The sequence below is a fragment of the Oncorhynchus mykiss genome, chromosome 28 (genome assembly GCF_057628025.1).
Source record: "Oncorhynchus mykiss isolate SJ-2025 chromosome 28, ASM5762802v1, whole genome shotgun sequence".
NCBI classification, from domain to species: Eukaryota; Metazoa; Chordata; class Actinopteri; order Salmoniformes; family Salmonidae; genus Oncorhynchus; species Oncorhynchus mykiss.
In genome coordinates, this window is record NC_143049.1 from 29,696,171 (window position 1) to 29,717,453 (window position 21,283).

At 43.0% G+C, this 21,283-nt stretch overlaps 1 protein-coding gene and 1 pseudogene across 1 annotated transcript; one reads left to right on the top strand and one right to left on the bottom strand.

The window, feature by feature from the left end:
* Positions 1-4,146: 4,146 nt before the first annotated feature.
* On the top strand, positions 4,147-18,326 carry LOC110508210 (protein odr-4 homolog; annotated as a pseudogene).
* Positions 18,327-18,349: 23 nt separating this feature from the next.
* On the bottom strand, positions 18,350-20,448 carry LOC110508863 (phosducin). The gene has a single exon (XM_090224999.1). The coding sequence runs from the start codon at positions 20,324-20,326 to the stop codon at positions 19,760-19,762; it is 567 nt and encodes a 188-aa protein (XP_090081125.1). The 5' UTR covers positions 20,327-20,448; the 3' UTR covers positions 18,350-19,759.
* Positions 20,449-21,283: the final 835 nt, after the last annotated feature.

Below are 21,283 nucleotides of genomic sequence, written 5' to 3' on the forward strand. Positions count from 1 at the left end.
TGGCCAAGATAAAGCAAACTAGTGTGACACAGACAACAACACAGAGTTACACATGGAGTAAACAATAAGCAAGCCAATAACACAATAAACAAGTCAATGACACAGTAGCAATAAGAAAGTATATACAGTGTGTGCAAAAGGCATGAGGAGGGAGGCAATAAATAGGCCATAGGAGCGAATAGTTACAATTTAGCAGATTAACACTGGAGTGATAAATGAGCAGATGATGTGCAAGTAGAGATACTGGTGTGCAAAAGAGAATAAAAGTAAATAAAATAAAAACAGTATGGGGATGAGGTAGGTAGATTGAGTGGGCTATTTACAGATGGGCTATGTTCAGCTGCAGCGATCGGTTAGCTGCTCGGATAGTTAATGTTTAAAGTTGGTGAGGGAAATAAAAGTGTACAACTTCAGTGATTTTTGCAATTCGTTCCAGTCACTGGCAGCAGAGAACTGGAAGGAAAGGCGGCCAAACGAGGTGTTGGCTTTAGGGATGATCAGTGAGATATACCTGCTGGAACGTGTGCTACGGGTGGGTGTTGTTATCGTGACCAGTGAACTGAGATAAGGCAGAGCTTTACCTAGCATAGACTTATAGATGACCTGGAGCCAGTGGGTCTGGTGACGAATATGTAGCGAGGGCCAGCCGACTAGAGCATACAGGTCGCAGTAGTGGGTGGTATAAGGTGATTTGGTAACAAAACGGATGGCACTGTGATAGACTGCATCCAGTTTGCTGAGTAGAGTATTGGAAGCTATTTTGTAGATGACATCGCCAAAGTTGAGGATCGGTAGGATAGTCAGTTTTACTAGGGTAAGTTTGGCGGTGTGAGTGAAGGAGGCTTTGTTGCGAAATAGAAAGCCGATTCTAGATTTGATTTTGGATTGGGGATGTTTAATATGAGTCTGGAACGAGATTTTACAGTCTAACCAGACACCTAGGTATTTATAGTTGTCCACATATTCTAGGTCGGAACCGTCCAGGTGGATGATGCTAGTCGGGTGGGCAGGTGCGGGCAGCGAACGGTTGAAAAGCATGCATTTGGTTTTACTAGCGTTTAAGAGCAGTTGGAGGCCACGGAAGGAGTGTTGTATGGCATTGAAGCTCATTTGGAGGTTAGTTAGCACAGTGTCCAAGGAAGGGCCAGAAGTATACAGAATGGTGTCGTCTGCGTAGAGGTGGATCTTGCCTGCAGCAAGAGCGACATCATTGATATATACAGAGATATATACAGAGAAAAGAGTCGGCCCGAGAATTGAACCCTGTGGTACCCCCATAAAGACTGCCAGAGGTCCGGACAACATGCCCTCCGATTTGACACACTGAACTCTGTCTGCAAAGTAGTTGGTGAACCAGGCAAGGCAGTCATTAGAAAAACCAAGGCCATTGAGTCTGCCGATAAGAATACAGTGATTGACAGAAAGCCTTGGCCAGGTCGATGAAGACGGCTGCACAGTACTGTCTTTTATTGATGGCGGTTATGATATCGTTCAGTACCTTGAGCGTGGCTGAGGTGCACCCGTGACCTGCTCGGAAACCAGATTGCACAGCGGAGAAGGTATGGTGGGATTCGAAATGGTCAGTGATCTGTTTATTAACTTGGCTTTCACAGACTTTAGATAGGCAGGGCAGGATGGATATAGGTCTGTAACAGTTTGGGTCTAAGGTGTCACCCCCTAGGAAAGAGAGGGAAGACCGCGGCAGCTTTCCAATCTTTAGGGATCTTGGACAATACAAAAGAGAGGTTGAACAGGCTGGTAATAGGGGTTGCAACCATCTAAACGTATCGTTGGGACGTCGCCCAATTTAAGTGGACAACGGTTAAGGTTAGGTAAGAGTTAAAGTTAGGGGTAAAGGTTAGGGTTTAAGGTTTACGGTGTACAATTTAGAGGCGATAGTGGCCAATGAATGGGAATCAACGCCCCGTCCAACAGACAATTGACCAATCGCTTTCACGTTGGCAGGTTGCGTCACGTGGTTGCTAAACTAATCGTCACACAATCCCTTCTAAAAGGCAGGGTATTGCCGCGTTCAAAACAACTGGGAAATCTCTGACTTCCGAGCGTTCACAACAGTTAGAATGTCTAAAAAAATCGGAGCTCTAGGAAGCGGCCAGAGTTCCCGAGTTGGAATTCCGAGTTGGATGATCGTTCAAATAGATTTTTCCAAGTCGGAGCTCGTTTTTATTCAGTTCCCAGTTTTGAACGCACGATTGTCGGATACTTTCGAGTTCCCCGTTGTTTTGAACGCGGCACCTGCCTATTTTCCTCGAAAGTACTTAATGTAACGATTTCAATAGAGTATTACAGAAAACAAGTTATTCCCATCTCTGATATGAAGTCGTTTTTTTCAAAGTTGCCGAAATATCAGGTGTGTCCACTTATGTCAGTGTATTCATAACAGCCTAACCATAACTAAACGTTTATTCGATCAAATACGCCTCACAATAACAAATTAGTAATTACATTTGTGCTGACCAAAATCGACACTCCCATTGACTTGCATACAATTCCTCTCTAATGGTTTTATTTCGTAGACAGATTTTGGGCGGAGTAGACCCTCTCGCTTCGTCTTTTCCTCTCTGTTGTCCGCAAATTTGGTCCCTTATTTAAGTTTAGGCATAATATTAGCAGTGTGGTTAGGTTTAAAACCTCTTGGAAAAAAAACGTTCCCGTTTTAAACGGGATATTTTGTCAGGAAAAGATGCTAGAATATGCATATAATTGACAGCTTTGGATAGAAAACACTCTAACGTTTCCAAAACTGTAAAGATATTTTCTGTGAGTATAACAGAACTGATGTTTTAGGCGAAAGCCTGAGAAAAATCCAATCTTGAAGTGCCCCAGGTTTTGAGAGCGCTGCGTTCCAATGACTCCCTATTCAGCTGTGAATGTACCATCAACGAGCTTACGCTTTCTACGTATTCCCCAAGGTGTCTACAGCATTGTGACGTAGTTTTACGCATTTCTGTTCAAGAATAGCCATAGGCGGCCACATTGCGTAAGTGGTCACATGGTGGCTCCGAGAGAGATTCTCGCGTAAAATACAGAGGTAGCCATTATTCCAATCGGTCCTAGTGAAAAACAAATTGTCCCGACGGATATATTATCGAATAGATATTAGAAAAACACATTGAGGATGGATTCTAAACAACGTTTGCCATGTTTCTGTCGATATTATGGAGCTAATTTGGAATATATCTTTTGGCGGGCGATTTCTCAGCCAAATGTGAAGAACAAACTGGAGCTATTTCGCCTACAAAAATAATATTTTGGGAAAAAATTTACTTTGGCTGTCTACCTGGGAGTCTCGTGAGTGAAAACATCCGAAGTTCATCAAAGGTAAACAATTTAATTTGATTGCTTTTCTGATTTCCGTGACAAGTTTGCCTGCTGCTAGCAAGGCATAATGCTATGCTAGGCTATGATAAACTTACACAAATGCTTGTCTAGTGTTGGCTGTAAAGCATATTTTGAAAATCTGAGACGACAGGGTGATTAACAAAAGGCTAAGCTGTGTTCCAATATATTTCACTTGTGATTTTCATGAATAGGAATATTTTCTAGGAAGATTTATGTCCATTGCGTTATGCTAATAAGTGTCAGATGATGATAACGGTCCCGTTCACGGGATGGGGTGTCACTATAGGTTAAAATCTGATTTTAAAAATAATAATTGTAGAAATGGGTGGGGTTAATTATGACTGTCTTTGTGGCTGTGTTAATTAGTGACAACCATATTAATTTGCTGCTGGAACTGTTCATGAAGTAACCACTCATGTCAACCAGGTAGCTAACGTTATAACAACAAATTTAAGCCTACATTTTTATACATTTGGGCTGAACTCATAAGGATACAATCTTACACCTCTGTGTGATTGTCAAACCTCTAGATGATATGTGTTTTTTTGAAAACCAAGTTACCTTTCCATCCACTAATGTAACGTGTCATGCCAGACTGAGCTAGCTAACTATAACGTTAATTTCTGCTGAAGTACTGTCCATTAGTTATATGAAATAAACTACTGTGATATTTTGGAAAATGTTGTGTTTCACAGCTTCTGAATATAACTTGCAGGGCTTCATGATTGAAGAGAAAGCAAAAGTTCTCTTGCTGCCTTTCTCCGTCTTCATTCTGTCATTAGAATGGGCAGAGACTACATAGTGGAGGGTGTGGTGGTGAAATATCTGTCCAATCTCCGTGCATTTTGTGTCACAGGACTTCTCATTGGCCAGGAAAGGTTCACATATCATGGATCTATGCGTCATTCCCTAATAGGTGTCAGGGTCACACATCGTAGCAAAACGCTTTGTAATGGAAAACGAAAAGTACCACTTCAGGCAGTCCCTACCTGTTTTATTTTATTATTATTTAAGATTTTATTTTAATTTTCAAAAATCAGAAAACATACATAGACAGTATACAATAGACAAACGCACACAAATTCCAACAAACATCAATGACATCACACCTACTCAAACCAACATGTTCCCACCCGATCCATGCCCATCCCATTTCTCTCACTCCAACATGCCCTCTCATTCTTCATACTTTGGGCGTTTCCAGTGCTTCTGACACTATGCAATATGGCTCCAAATTGCACTATTATATTTCTCTCTGTAGACACAATGTTTTTTAAAATAATAAAGAATTTGATAATTTAATTTACAGTTTAAGTAAAAGTTTTTTTTAAATGATTGATGAGAAAAGTATGGTCCAACCCATTGGGGATCTCACCGCACCCTGAAATATGCAGATAGACACATTAAAAGTCATCTTAAATTGTAAACCTTCGGGGGGCCTCCCGGGTGGCGCAGCTGTGCCATCAGAGTTCCTGGGTTCGCGCCCAGGCTCTGTCGTAACCGGCCGCGACCGGGAGGTCCGTGGGGCGACGCACAATTGGCCTAGCGTCGCCCGGGTTAGGGAGGGCTTGGTCGGTAGGGGTGTCCTTGTCTCATCGCACACCAGCGACTCCTGTGGCGGGCTGGGCGCAGTGTGCGCTAACCAAGGTGGCCAGGTGCACGGTGTTTCCTCCGGCGCATTGGTGCGGCTGGCTTCCGGGTTGGATGCCTGCAGTGTTAAGAAGCAGTGCGGCTTGGTTGGGTTGTGTATCGGAGGACGCATGACTTTCAACCTTCGTCTCTCCCGAGCCCGTACGGGAGTTGTAGCGATGAGACAAGATAGTAGCTACTACAACAATTGGATACCACGAAATTGGGGAGAAAAAGGGGTAAAATTCAAAAAAAATAAAAAATGTAAACCTTCTGACAGCCAACATTCTAACTCTGCCCACAACTTTTGGACTTTATCGCACTCCCAGAAGGCCTGAATTATTGAGTCATTGTCCGTTTTACACTTAAGACATGATTCTGCCATTGTACTGTAGAATTTGTGAATGTTGTTGTCTTGTATAATACATTCTATACATTCGTTTATACTGGATTAAGCAAACATTTTCTTGAACTGTAATTTTGTTAGTTATGTTCAAACACTCCCTCCGTCTTGTGCCAATCAACATCTCTTCTTTTTAATTATTGGTTCGAGAGGCTCTCTGCAAGGTTTTGTATATCTTATCTATCATATTAGTATAATTTTCTGAATCAAATTGTAAGGGGTGCGTACTGGCGGCAGAAAAGTCAGGCGCAGGAGAGCAAAAACTGTGTTTACAACGGAGCAGTTTAATAATAAAAATCACCGGAAACAGAACAAACAATCAATGGGTATCAACCCGTCGCACACCAGATAAACGTGCACATGCACTTACAACAAACAATTCCGGACAAGGACATGGGGGAAACAGAGGGTTAAATACACAACATGTAATGATGGAATTGAAACCAGGTGTGTGGGAAGATAAGACAAAACAAATGGAAAATGAAAAGTGGACCGATGATGGCCGAACGCCGCCCGAACAAGGAGAGGAACCAACACCGGGGCCTCACTGCGGTGACTGTCTGCATTCTTTTTTTTGGCGCAGCACGGCCTGCTGAAGGTGAACACGGGCAGCTTCCCATGTCTACTCCGCGCGCCTGAACCAGTCATCCATCGCAGGAGCCTCGGTCTGACTCTGATGCCAAGGCGCCAGAACCGGCTGGTACCCCAGTATGCACTGGAAGGGAGAGAGGTTAGTGGAGGAGTGGCGAAGCGAGTTCTGTGCCATCTCGGCCCATGGCACGAACGCCGCCCACTCCCCCGGCCGGTCCTGGCAATATGACCGCAGAAACCTGCCCACATCCTGGTTTACTCTCTCCACCTGCCCATTACTCTCGGGGTGAAACCCCGAAGTAAGGCTGATCGAGACCCCCAGACGTTCCATGAACGCCTTCCAGACCCTAGACGTGAACTGGGGACCTTGATCAGACACTATATCCTCAGCCACCCCATAGTGCCGGTAGACGTGCGTAAACAAGGCCTCTGCAGTCTGTAGGGCCGTAGGGAGACCGGGCAGAGGGAGGAGACGACAGGACTAGGAGAACCGATCCACAACGACCAGGATCGCGGTGCTACCCTGTGAGCGGGGAGATCGGTAAGAAAATCCACCGACAGGTGCGACCAAGGCTGTTGTGGAATGAATAATGGAATTGAAACCAGGTGTGTGGGGAGATAAGACAAAACAAATGGAAAATGAAAAGTGGGCCGATGATGGCCGAACGCCGCCCGAACAAGGTTGTAGCTTATAGGTATTGGTCAGTGGTTGCCTTAACGACTGTGCCTTAGCAAAAGGTCTTACTAGAAATGTCCTGATAAGTATGGCTTACAATGTCTTATGATTTTTTTAGCTATAATTATGACTGTCTTTGTGGCTGTCCCTCTGGGCAGGTGCCTAGGAGCCTTACACTGGGCGCACACCAAGCAGGAGGAAACATAAACTCTCACGTCCTTAGCCAAGGTAGGCCACCAGTACCTCCTGCTCAAACAGTGCACTGTCCGACCGATCCCAGGATGCCCAGAGGAGGGTGACGTGTGGGCCCAATAGATCAACCGGTCACGGAGAGCAGACGGGACGTACAGACACCCAGCAGGACACTGGACAGGAGCGGGCTCTGCACGTAATGCCTGCTCAATGTCCGTGTCCAGCTCCCACACTACCGGCGCAGGAGGCTGGGAGTATTGGACTGGGAACCATGGGCTGCTCCTCTGTGTCATACAGCCGGGACAATGCGTCTGCCTTCACGTTCTGGGAGCCTGGTCTTTAGGACAGAGTGAACACAAAACGGGTGAGCCTGGCGAGGGTTCAGTCTCCTCGCTGCCCGGATGTACTCCAGATTGTGGTGGTCAGTCCAGATGAGAAAAGGGTGTTTAGCCACCTCAAGCCAATGTCTCCACGCCTTCAGAGCCTTTACTACAGCCAACAGCTCCCGGTCCCCCACGTCATAGTTTCGTGCTCTCTCAGCGCGTACCCGAGCGCTGAGAGAGCACAGCTCCTATACCAGCCTCGGACGCATCCACCTCCACTATGAACGCCAAAGAGGGATCCGGATGGGCCAGCAGAAGAGCCGAGGTAAACAGAGCCCTCAAGTGACCAAAAGCCCTGTCCGCCTCAGCCGACCACTGAAAACTCACCGGGCCACCCCTTCAGCAGTGATGTAATGGGAGCCGCTACCTGACAAAAACCCCGGATAAACCTCTGATAGTAATTGGCAAACACAAGAAACCGCTGCACCTCCTTTACTGTGGTGGGAGTCGGCCAATTATGCACGGCTACAATGCCAGGTGTGTGGGAAGATAAGACAACCAACTTCGGAGGAAGTTGTGACACAAATAGGATTCCCTCCACATAGCTCTGATGTCCAAATGATTTCAAATCACATATTCGTGATATGAAACTTAAGTGACATGTATTTGAAAATATCTACATAGGTCAGTCCAAAATTGCTTTTTAATTCTGTAATTGAATTAAATGTATTTCCTATTACCAAGTCATTTATGGTTTCTATGACTTTAATTTTTTCTTTGTGGACCAGTTTATTGTGAATTCTAAATCAAATCAAATCAAATTTTATTTGTCACATACACATGGTTAGCAGATGTTAATGCAAGTGTAGCGAAATGCTTGTGCTTCTAGTTCCGACAATGCAGTAATAACCAACAAGTAATCTAACTCACAATTCCAAAACTACTGTCTTATACACACAAGTGTAAGGGGATAAATAATATGTACATAAAGATATATGAATGAGTGATGGTACAGAGCGGCATAGGCAACATACAGTAGATGGTATCGAGTACAGTATATACATATGAGATGAGTATGTAAACAAAGTGGCATAGTTAAAGTGGCTAGTGATACATGTATTACATAAAGATGCAGTAGATGATATAGAGTACAGTATATACGTATACATATGAGATTAATAATGTAGGGTATGTAAACATTATATTAGGTAGCATTGTTTAAGGTGGCTAGTGATATATTTTACTTCATTTCCCATCAATTATTAAAGTGGCTGGAGTTGAGTCAGTGTGTTGGCAGCAGCCACTCAATGTTAGTGGTGGCTGTTTAACAGTCTGATGGCCTTGAGATAGAAGCTGTTTTTCAGTCTCTCGGTCCCAGCTTTGATGCACGCACCTGTACTGACCTCGCCTTCTGGATGATAGCGGGGTGAACAGGCAGTGGCTCGGGTGGTTGTTGTCCTTGATGATCTTTATGGCCTTCCTGTAACATCGGGTGGTGTAGGTGTTCTGGAGGGCAGGTAGTTTTCCCCCATTGATGCGTTGTGCAGACCTCACTACCCTCTGGAGAGCCTTACGGTTGTGGGCGGAGCAGTTGCCGTACCAGGCGGTGATACAGCCCGCCAGGATACTCTCGATTGTGCATCTGTAGAAGTTTGTGAGTGCTTTTGGTGACAAGCCGAATTTCTTCAGCCTCCTGAGGTTGAAGAGGTGCTGCTGCGCCTTCTTCACGATGCTGTCTGTGTGGGTGGACCAATTCAGTTTGTCTGTGATGTGTATGCCGAGGAACTTAAAACTTGCTACCCTCTCCACTACTGTTCCATCGATGTGGATAGGGGGGTGTTCCCTCTGCTGTTTCCTGAAGTCCATAATCATCTCCTTAGTTTTGTTGACGTTGAGTGTGAGGTTATTTTCCTGACACCACACTCCGAGGGCCCTCACCTCCTCCCTGTAGGCCGTCTCGTCGTTGTTGGTAATCAAGCATACCACTGTTGTGTCGTCCGCAAACTTGATGATTGAGTTGGAGGCGTGCGTGGCCACGCAGTCGTGGGTGAACAGGGAGTACAGGAGAGGGCTCAGAACGCACCCTTGTGGGGCCCCAGTGTTGAGGATCAGCGGGGTGGAGATGTTGTTGCTCTGAAAAGCTATCCAAGAATTGTTCCATAGGGGTGTGTTTTTTGGGAGTGATATTGATTCTTGTAGAATGTTTCATTTTCTTCCATATTGCTATGGTGTTCTTATTATGTTAATGTTCTTAGCTTTATCCTTTGAAAACAATATGTACCCATTGTTCCTCTTTAGTGCATTTAACAATACACTGAGTGTACAAAATATTAGGAACACACTCCTAATATTGAATTGCACACCCTTTTGCCCTCAGAACAGCTTCAATTTGTCGGGGCATGGAATCTACAAGGTGTCTAAAGCGTTCCACACGGATGCTGGCCAATGTTGACTCCAATGCTTCCCACAGTTGTCAAGTTGTCTGGATGTCCCTTAGGTGTTGGACCATTCTTGATACACACAGGAAACTGTTGAACGTGAAAAACCCAGCAGCGTTGCAGTTCTTGACCCTTTCAAAGCGGTGTGCCTGGCACTTACTACCATACCCCATTTAAAGGCACTTCAATCTTTTGTCTGGCCCATTCACTCTCTGAATGGCACACACGCAATCCATGTCTCAATTGTCTCAAGGCTTTTTTAAACCTATCTCCTCCCCTTAATTTACACTGATTGAAGTGGATTAAACAAGTAACATCAATAAGGGATCATAGCTTTCACCTGGATTCACCTGGCCAGTCTATGTCATGAAAAGACCAGTTGTTCCTAATGTTTTGTGCACTCAGTGTATGTCTCAAGTAAAAGCCTTGGGTGGCGAGTTGACAGTAGCGGTGCGTGGGTAAAATCACTGGAGAAGCCAAGACCCCCACTTCAATATCATCAAATCACCTCTGCTTAGTCTAGTACAGTGACAACTAAAATATACCAAAAACAATTTAGTTCAAACAACGTAAGCTAAATATGATGTGGCTTTCCATGATTCTTATTTCTGTGTGTATGTGAGTGTGTGTGTGTGTGTGTGTGTGTGTGTGTGTGGATGCATTCGTGCAAATAGAAAAACCATGTTGATTCACCCTACTTGTAGAGGAACGCCAATGCCATCCTCCTCTCTTTCATGTTGACGAAACGGTCTATGACTCTGTTATAAAGTACACGCTTTTATTTTTTGTTGTCCTAGGCTACCTGGCTAAAATGCTTGCTCGCTAGCCTAACTTCCTTTCATGGGCAACGTTAGCTAGTTAACATTAGCCTTCTACATCTAGCTAGCGTTACATGTTGAACTTCCATCCTCTCGGGCAAGGGGCACAATGTATGAATTTATGGTTAGATCAGAATCGCCAGTAACAACCATTGGCCAGTACAGATAATTAAGTAAAACCACAAGTCCAAATCCCTATCTCCATCCATAGCTAATTTAGGAAAGGGCCAATTTTAGCTAGCTAGCTAAGTACCTGAGGACATCAACATAATGAGATGCAACAATTCAAATTGTCTGTCAATGATGTATGCTCTCTATGCCATGTGATAGGAGTGAAGCCATATCCAAACTGGCTTCCCTTGACAATTTATTTTAGTGCGCCAGGGCCATTCACAATTGAGCTCACTCAGTTTAGCTCAATGCTGATTGGCTATTATTTTATACCATTTTTTTATCAAGGGAGGCCAAATACTCGCTGGCTTCCTTTGCGTTCAATGCTACAGGTGGCAACAATGCAATACACTTTTTGACCAGAGGAGTGTCAGATACGTAGATGGCCTACACATACTGAGACAGTGGGGCGCTGTTTTCTCTCGCTCGGATGCTTTCTCCTGTGAGATACATTCAGACTCTTGCAAATTGAAGGAAAATTATGAAACACAGAGAGATGATGAAAAAAATAAATGATATGTGTTTTTTGTAGGGGGGTTTTGTCCATTTTTGGAGAAGCCTTGGCTTCCCTTGGCATCTAGGAATACACGCCACTGCGTGTTGATACAATTCCACGTCTGCGAGGTTAAAACCACCCTCAGACTTGGGGAGATGTGAAACTTTCCTTTTCTTCTATGAGTTTTATTTTCCCATATAAAGTCTGTTATGACGAGTATACTTTTTTAAAGAATGTCTTCGGTGGGGTAACTGGTATTACCGGGAATAGATTTGGGAGCCATGCCATTCTGAACAGGTTTATTCTACCTGTAAGATTTTTGGGAAAATTGTTCCATTTAATTAGATCTGTTTTCATATTGTTGAATAATGGGATAAAGTTATCTTTAAATATTTGTTGTTTGATGTTGTCACGGCCGTCGTCAGAATGAGACCAAGGTGCAGCGTTAAAATGTCACCAACAAAACAAGAAATAACAAAAACGACCTTGCTGCTTACAAAGGCTATAGTGCCCCTAACAAAGACAACTTCCCACAATGACAGAAAGGAAAAAGGCTGCCTAAGTATGATTCCCAATCAGAGACAACGATAGACAGCACCATACCCGGCCAAAACATAGAAATACAAAAACATAGAAAACAGAACATAGAATGCCCACCCAAGTCACACCCTGACCAAACCAAATAGAGACATAAAAAGGCTCTCTAAGGTCAGGACGTGACAGATGTCACTTATATTAAGCATCATAAGTATTTCATTTTTTTCATGGTCCACTTAAAGGATTGCTGTAGATCATGAGTTATTATTTTTCCTATTGGCATTATTTAAGTTTAACCACGTTAATTTTATATCCTCTGATTTTAGAGTATTCAGAAAATATTTTAAACAAGGGGGTATTGAGTTTTCCATATTGATTGGGTATATCAGGAGATCGTCTGCAAATAAATGTAGTTTATATTCATGTTTACACAGCCATGGGAAGTAGGGGTGCTGAGGGGTGCAGCACCCCTTGAAAAATCGGAAAAAAATAAATATATATAATAATTGAATCTATATTTTTATTACATTTATTATTTCAGCTGGAAAGTTGGTTTAGTCTGTTTTTTCTTCTTCAGTTTGGTGTCTAGTGAGCACACAATTTGACCAGAAAATAGCTTACTTTTTACAGAGGGCCCAGAGTTTTTCTTATTCAGGTCACGGGACTCAGAAAAACTCCTGGTAGGACTTCTAACCACTCTTAAGTAGGACATCCTAGTCCCCTCTGTCAGAGTTCATCCCAGAGAGACTTTGTGGTGCTGACTATGAGGACACCTCAGAAGGACACAGAGGGACTGGGGTCTCCATCTGTCAGCAGGAGAGCTGGGATCTCACTGGACCACCTGGACTTGGACGGGGTCACTGAGCATGCCAGACAGCTAGATAATGACAATAGTGCATTTTATACAATAATAATAATGCAACTTTTAAAATGAAAATGTCAGCTCTTATAGTTAGTTCACATAACATGACACAGTTTTAGCACTGTGAGCAATTACTTATATCTCTGTCTCACTCTGTAATAATGTTTAATTATGTAGTAATGTAGGTTTTCTGAAGGTTTCCCGGGTGTTACAGGGAGGTTTCTCAGTTTTTGGTATATTTCTTGTCACCCCACCTGAGCTGCCCAAAGAGACTCAAAATACATTGAGACAGTTAAGCATGACACAAACTAAAGCTGGGGCAATAATAATAATGTTTCAAAAGCCTAAATCCATCTGAGTATTATTATATATAGAGAGATCATGCATTTTAATAACAGGAACTGCATTACTAGAAAGTGGGCTTCTTAAAACTAGAGTGTGTTTTTAGTTGTTGATCTTTGCAGTGGGAAAGCACATATCCAAGTGACGAATATGGAGTCTCACAAAGGAGGATGTTACTGAGGTCACGCTTCACATCTGCCCAAATTGGTCTCAATTGCATCATCTATTTACTGCCCAAAGACAGTAAATGATGAACAATGGTCTCACTAAAGTCCCTGATGAAGGTGGTGACATCTTTGCCGAGTTGTGTGGTGTGCTTGATGCAAGGAGAAGCCTTAGCATTGGAAAACATTTGTATCATTCTCAGAGCCGTTTGCTGAACATTTGATGTTCGAGATCCCAAGATGAGTTAATATGTGTGACAGTATGGCCTTTTTAAAGCGGTCAATTTTCCTCTACTTTCTCTTTTCTGTATTCAAATTCAGCCCTGGAAATACTACAAGCCTTAACTTTATTCTGATTGGTGATTTCAGAGCCAAGCCTGCTGATTGGAAGTACCAGTGGTGGGGGTGTACTTCGTGGCCAATGTTTACATGTTCAGTGAAACTGGACCTGCTGTTCCCCATGTTAGAGATGCATGTCTTTCCACAGGACATGGAAAAGTGTGTGAAGGTGATGGAGGTTATATTGGATACTATTACCTGATCTATTGTTATAGCTCCATATGAATGTTTATAACACCCTTATTAAAACACCTTTATTAAGTGTGTCAGCATTACATCACTAAATGAGAGATGAATAAACAGTACATTTTAGGAAATGCCTAGTGAGTTCCTCTTTAGCAGAGCTCACTTTGCCTTTTTTTATATTCTCAAATAGGACAGTGGATTAAAATGTTAGTTCTAGTGAAACTAATAATTTGCTTGTGTGTTTCAGGAGGAACTTCAAACATGGGCAAAGCAGATTGAAGATGGGCTTTGCCTCATCAATGGCAAAACGATGCCTGATGAAGTGTAGCTAGTGGCAGGGCAGGTAAGCACAGCGTTACTTTTGGTGGCACAGTGTAGTTCGTAGGACCGTATTACTGCTTATTACAAGTCAATGCTTTTCTGTTCAGAAAAATAACGTAAAGGCTGTTTAGCAGACGTTCCGAGCCCAGATCATTATCCTATTGGTAAGAATGTCATGAGTAGGGTTTTTTTTTGTGTGTATTGTAGAAATATAATGAATAGAATGGGCATGCCCGTTCAAGTAAATGGTGGCATTGTGGGTGGACTGGCAGCCATTGCGAGTGAAAACCAGGAAGTTTACCCTTCAATCTGTGCTGTGATTTGTTGACATTACAAAAAATTCATTCCATTGCATGAGCCACAACAGTTAGCATCTTTGAATGAACATTCTCCCTGCCGCCTTTGTGATAGGTCATCAAAAGAGATATCATCCAGTGTAAAGTATCAAAAGTAAATGTATAAATCATTTCAAATTCTTTATCTTAATAAGCAAACCAGACGATACAATTACATTTTTTCTTGAATTTACGGATATCCAGAGGCACACTCCTACACTCAGACATCATTTACAAACAATGCATTTGTGCTTTAGTGAGTTTTTTCAAATTTATTTTAAAAAAGTGTACCTTTATTTAACTAGGCAAGTCAGTAAAGAACAAATTCTTATTTACAATGACGGCCTACACTGGACAAACCCAGGCGACGCTGGGCCAATTGTGCCCGGCCCTATGGGACTCCCAATCACGGCCAGTTGTGATACGGCCTGGATTCAAACCAGGGTGTCTGTAGTGACATCTCTAGCACTGAGATGCAGTGCCTTAGGCCACTGCACCACTCGGGAGCCCTGAGTTACCCAGATATGAGGCAGTAGAGATGACCACTCTTGATAATTGTATGAATTGGACCATTTTCCTGTCCTGCTAAGCATTCAAAATGTAACGAGTACTTTTTAGTGTCAGGGAAAACGTATGGAGTAAAAAGTACATAATTTTTAAAAGAATGTAGTGAATTAGAAGTTGTCAAAAATATGAAAAGTGAAGTACAGATAACCCCAAAAGTATTTTACACCACTAATATGAACATAATGTCCAGCAGAGTGGAGATGTTCCTGGAAGATATTTTAATAGAGAGAGAGAGGACAAAGATACAGTATTAGTTCTCTGGATTTTAGGCTATGCATTGGATTTTAGGCTATGCAGATCAACCACAAGGTGACACTGTTGACCATTCACTGGTCGTCGCAATACTCACTGTCCCATCATTTACCTGTTCTCCTGCATTACAGTATATATTCCCCCAAACACTAACAAATCAAACACTGAACAATGACTCATACTTAAATCTGCAGAGTTTACATAATGGGGCGGCAGGGTAGCCTAGTGGTTAGAGCGTTGGACTAGTAACCGGTAGGTTGCAAGTTCAAACCCCCGAGCTGACAAGGTTCAAGGTAGAAATCTGTCGTTCTGCCCCTGAACAGGCAGTTAACCCACCACTAGGCCGTCATTGAAAATAAGAATTTGTTCTTAAATTGCCTAGTTAAAGGTAAAAATAATAATAATGCTTTTCTGCTCTCCTCTCTTCAGCGGGGTCAGTTGGTTTACAGCTAGTGCTCCCTCGCAGAGTTTTTGCCTCCTTGCCCGGCATGGGCCTGTGTGTGTGTGACTACATGTTCCGTGACGAGTGTGTGTCCGACGTGAGTGACCGTCTCAAAGAGATGCTGGACAGGGACATGCCCGAGAACAACATAGGCACATCCCAGGAGGCCCTCTTAGGTGGGTTAGGGTTACCATGACAACTGGTGGTCAGGGGTCAACGTAGGTGGACGCCATGACAGTTAGTTTAATTTGGATTATAAGTAACTCAAAGAATGACAAGTATTACGCTAGTTGATTGTTAAAATTATGCTTGTCAAACAGGGAGGTACTATCTGAACTTTCCCAATAGGAAAGACAAATTTTCGTTTTCCATAGCAAAACACAAACATGCCATAATAAACATGATCCAGGAAGTGGGTATTCTCTGTTTTGGTATAGACAATGTAGACTACCACAGTATCAAGTGTAATCTTCCAATGACCGGGTCAATAAAGCAAGGAGTGTTACTCCCTATGAGGAATGAAACAGGAATTCCAGAGGGAAACGGTCACAATCAGTAACCTGAGGCTACATGCCTGTGAATAGTTCATGAAAGATCATACAATGACTACTTGGAAACATATCAGGTTTCCCCACCGTGACACACAATGTTGTGGGGAAACCTCATTGTCAACTGTGTTTCGGTTTAGTCAGTCACGTGAGGAAAGACATCTTATGATGGTCGTTACTCATAATTGAAATTCTTCAAACCAATAGTTTTTCTTTTGGTATGTTGGTTAAGAAGTGATATCATATGGGTTGTTTTAGCTTCCTAAATCATTGTAGAGTTTAGAATCTACATTTTCTATTATTTCCATACTTCTACTTGTCTTCCATTGATTGTAAGGGTGACATTGTTGAAAATGTCTGATTTTCAAGCTCCTATGATTGACCTAGAGAAGATGATTTTTCAGAAGTAGCTGAAGGCTAAATCTACTGTTGATGCACCTCCTAAGACACCCTCTGAAGACTGAAGACCCCAAAACATACAAGATGTACACCACATGACCAAGCGTATGTGGACACCTGCTCGTCCAACACCTCATTCCAAAGTCCCCCCTTTGCCGACATAACAACCTCCACTCTTCTGGGAAGGCTTTCCACTAGATGTTGGCACATTTCTGCGGGGACTTCCATTCAGCCACAGAGCGTTAGTGAGGACGGGCACTGATGTTGGGCGATTAGGCTTTGCTCGCAGTCGGCGTTCCAATTCATCCCAAAGGTGTCGATGGGGTTGAGGTCAGGGGTATGTGCAGGCCATTCAAGTTCTTCCACAACGATCTCGACAAACCATTTCTCTATGGATCTCGCTTTGAGCATGTGGGCATTGTCATGCTAAAACAGGAAAGGGCCTTCCCCATACCGTTGCCACAAAGTTGGAAGCACAGAATCATCTATGTTGCAGCGTTAAGATTTCCCTTCACTGGAACTAAGGGTTAATCCCAAACCATGAAAGCAGCTCCAGACCAATATTCTTCCTCCACCAATCTTTACAGTTGGCACTATGCATTGGGGCATCCGCCAAACCTAGATTCGTCCTTCGGACTGCCAGATAGTGAAGTGTGACGCTCCTGACGAACAGTTCTTGTGTTGACGTTGCTTCCATAGGCAGTTTGGAACTCGGTAGTGTTGCAACAGAGGACAGACAATTTTTACGCACTTCAGGACTTGGTGGTCCCGTTCTTTGAGCTTGTGTGGCCTACAACTTCGCGGCTGAGCTGTTGTTGCTCCTCCTGACCGGGGCAGCTTTAGCAGGGCAGAAATTTGAGGAACTGACATGTTGGAATGTGATGGTGCCACACATTAAAAGTAACTGAGCTCTTCAGTAAGGGTATTCTACTGCCAATGTTTGTCTTTGGAGATTGCATGGCTCTATGCTCGATTATATACACCTGTCAGCAACGGCTGTGGCTAAAATGGTCAAATACACTAATTTGAAGGGGTGCCCACATACTTTCGTATATATAGTGTACTACGCTGGTATTTAGTTTGAAATACTCTCTTCAAACAACCATTTCCTCAGAATTCAGGAGGAAGAAAGGAAAGGAACTGAAAAGGGGGATACCTAGTCTGTTGTACAACTGAATGCATTCAACTGAAGTGTGTCTTCTGCATTTAACCCAACGACTCTGAATGACCAGGGAAAAACTCCTGGCTGTCGTGATTTGAGTTAACATTATATCAATAGCTATTGAGAAAGACTGAAGCTTGTGTATGTAAAGGCATGTACAGGAAGTATCGATTGCGAAAAGATTAGGGTAATGGTTGTGACATGGTGAGGTTAGCCCCAGGTGTAACGAGACCAGACGAGGAATCAGTGGTTAAGGAAAAACATGTTACTTTACTGAGAAACGGTAACAGAAGGATCGCAGTAACACTGGGAGACCAACAAACACTGAGTCTCGAAAACTCACTCGGGAGACAACCGCACACAGCACATAATACAGGCTTCTGCACAAGAAAACACCTCCTTTTAACAGGGAAATCAGAAGTAAATAGGACACACCTGAGTGTCGTTAATGTCTCTAGGATGGTCTCTGCCGCCCTCTGGTGACAGGTGGAACCATGACAATGGTATTGTGGTTATTTTGTGAACCACTAGGCAAGCACCTCTCGTGACATTCCTAACACCTAACCAACCTATTAATCAGCATCATCAGGTATGTAACATAGCTGTCTCTTGACTCAGCCAGATACCGTTGTGTTTTGTAGGTGTTGCCATGTTGTATAGGTGTTGCAATCACTCTCCTAGCCATGGGCAACTTGCTGCTCTACCTGAGCAACAAGTGGTGGAGGCACACAGGATACACACACAACAACAGCTGGTCCTATGTGGAGTGACTAAATCGCTTGATTTAATTGCATTTTCATGAAATTGAGTTGACATGATTTATTATTATACAAGCATATGCAAGCTGTATTGATCATTTAGCATATTTATTTTCAAATGAATTGTAAAGCAGAATTATATAGAGAGAAATAAAGAATTTTCTCAGAGAAGCATGTGTATAGAATATGGTGTAATGTCTTACAGTAAGTGTGTGTCCAATTAACATGTTGAAGCATATATTTAAAATTCCCTCTATGATTTATTATGATGGGGAAAATGGACCCGCTAATTGTTATTTTCAGTTAATTCAGGCATCATAAGATATTCTGATGTGAGATAACCACAAACTATCCACTCTGTCCTGACATGTTACCTCATGCCACCCACGCTTCATGCCAACAACCATGTCTATCGGACCACTCCTCACCCACAGTGCTGGCACAACGAACAACGGAAATGCATCAGAAGTGCTCAGAGCGTTGGTATTCATTACAGTATTTTGCGATGACCTAGGGCTACAGTATGGTCATGCTCGGTATAGAGCTCGCCAGCTTGTAGACCTACAAAACAGCAATGAGTTACCTCTGGTTCATTCAGCCATTCCTACGGGGAAGGACGTTGTTTTTTGGATAAATGCCGAAAATAAGGTTGCAGTTTAATACAGGCTTAGAATACAGTATTTAAAAAGTTTTGTTCTGTCAGATAATATCAGTCAGTTAACATGACCTTTATGAATTTATGAACAATTATTATGTACAGTGCTTTACGGGCTTGTTTTGATTACATAAATGCTTCGAAATTCACAAAAAGCTACATTAGCTGATTTTCAAGGAACAAAATGTATAACATCTCCTAAGCCTGTTGTTACCACAGACTTATTTTCAGCGTTTATCTAAAATCCATACAAAACCCCCATTCATTTCCCTATAGGCTTGTTAATATTGATAAAACAATTAGACCGAGAAACCAACCAACACTTTCATGAGAAACCAACCAACACTTTCACTGCTTTTAATGACTGATTGGGGGTAAACACATTAAACCTATTGAATTCAAACATGAAAATATAGCACAGAATGCAATGACGTTGAGTCAATAGTGATAAACAAGCCCAAGCCCCCAAAAGGGGGTTCATTACTCCAACCGCAGGATCCTATACTGTGTCGCCAATACAACCTTTAACAAAGATTGCAATATTATCCACTTATCAATCTCACACACATAGAGAATAAAAGCATTTCATAGTGATACACACATACAGTATTGAGCTGATGTCTGAAATCTGTAGCTTTGCTGATGTGAATGTACGCTGCCTGTGATAAACTTAAACGGTCTTGACTGGATAGTGGATACTGTTAACTAAAAATATAGCATTTACAGCAGCCTAGAAGGCTAATAGATTCAGAAATGTGCTCTGACTGTCATTGACACCCTATTAAGACCCTTATTCCACCTCCACACCTGCATCCTCCTCATCAGGACAGGTCGCAAACTCCTTCTCGGGCAGCAGGCCATACTCGCTGAGGGACGCCTCGATATCGGTAGCGAAGAACTCCTCACTGAGGTGCTGTGTCATGGACAGGAAGTTGCCTAGCAGCTTGCCTGCCTTGTACACCAGAATGGTGGGCAGCACGTTGTCTGAGAAGCGCTCGCCGGCACCTGTTGCGGTCGCCTGGATGTGGCAGAACTTGCTGCTGGTGTACTCTGTGGCCGGGCAGTCCAGGCAGGAGTTGAGTGCCTCGCAACCTTTGACCCCGTCCTCGTAGATTAGTACGATCACCAGGGTGAGCCGGTGCGCCTTCTCAATGACCTCCAGGAAGGCCTCGGCGCTGTCCAACTCCACCACACTGTCAAACTTAGGGCCAAAGCTGAGACGCTTGTGCATCTCCTTCATGCACTGCTGTCGATTCTTGCGCAGGCACTTCTCATCCTCCTCTGCAATCATTTCAAACTCCTGGATACTCATCTGTATGGAGACAAATGGGGTGATGGAAGCTGAGTTAAGGCTCATGTCTAGGATGTCTAGGATTGGTTCGTAGGTGTGCCTGGCTTGTGTGCTGTATGCAGCATGTTGAAACTGTCAGAGACATTCAGAGGGAGCCAGGATGATACTGTATTATCAGATTAAGATTATGTCTAATATTCAGGGTTTTCTAAAACAGAGTTAATTCATGGGTCTGCGTGGGACTACGTGTGTAAGATGCTGCTTGGAGATAAAGATAACAATGTGGCATGTATTATTTGTATGACCTATACAGACCCCCTAAACCACTAAGCATAAGATCAGGGAGCCAATACAACTCTTCAGGTGGAGCATCTAAAGAGGCGATTACAACAGCAGCTTGTTTAGACATGATGCGGCTAAGTCTGAGTAATGACAGCATTCATAGGCCTGCTCAAAACAATGCCTCAAACCTAAACCTTACTAATCTGGACCATGCCAATCCTTGTGATATACACACCCTCCCCCCAAAATATCTCCATCTCCATCTCCAGTGTTAGAGCAACTACAACACAACATCTCAATTTAACCTGAAACCTTTCTCATTTGATCTCTGTCGCTAAATTTGAAAAGCTACTTTTCCCCCCTAGGGCAACCATAATCCATAAAGCTTCTACAGAGCTGAAAATAAAACATTATCTTTGATGATAACGCTGCCAACACAACTTGCTAGATTCTTAATAAATGTGTACAGTGTGTCAATGTATTTTGGTTTGTCTTGTACATCATCATTGTGTCCAAGGTGACGTTCCAGTGCTCTAGGCACTGTCCCTCAAATGTGTGCTATGCTGCAGTAAATTACAGAATAGTCTTTATATGGATCCATGCACAAGCAAAACATTTCAGTGGTTTCGATAATGTTGAGCATAAATTATGATAAGGCCTGATGTCGTTTTATATTGCTCCATCTAGTGCGGACTATTGCGCTGGTTATCTGAAATGATGGGTTGCAGATTAACGTATTTT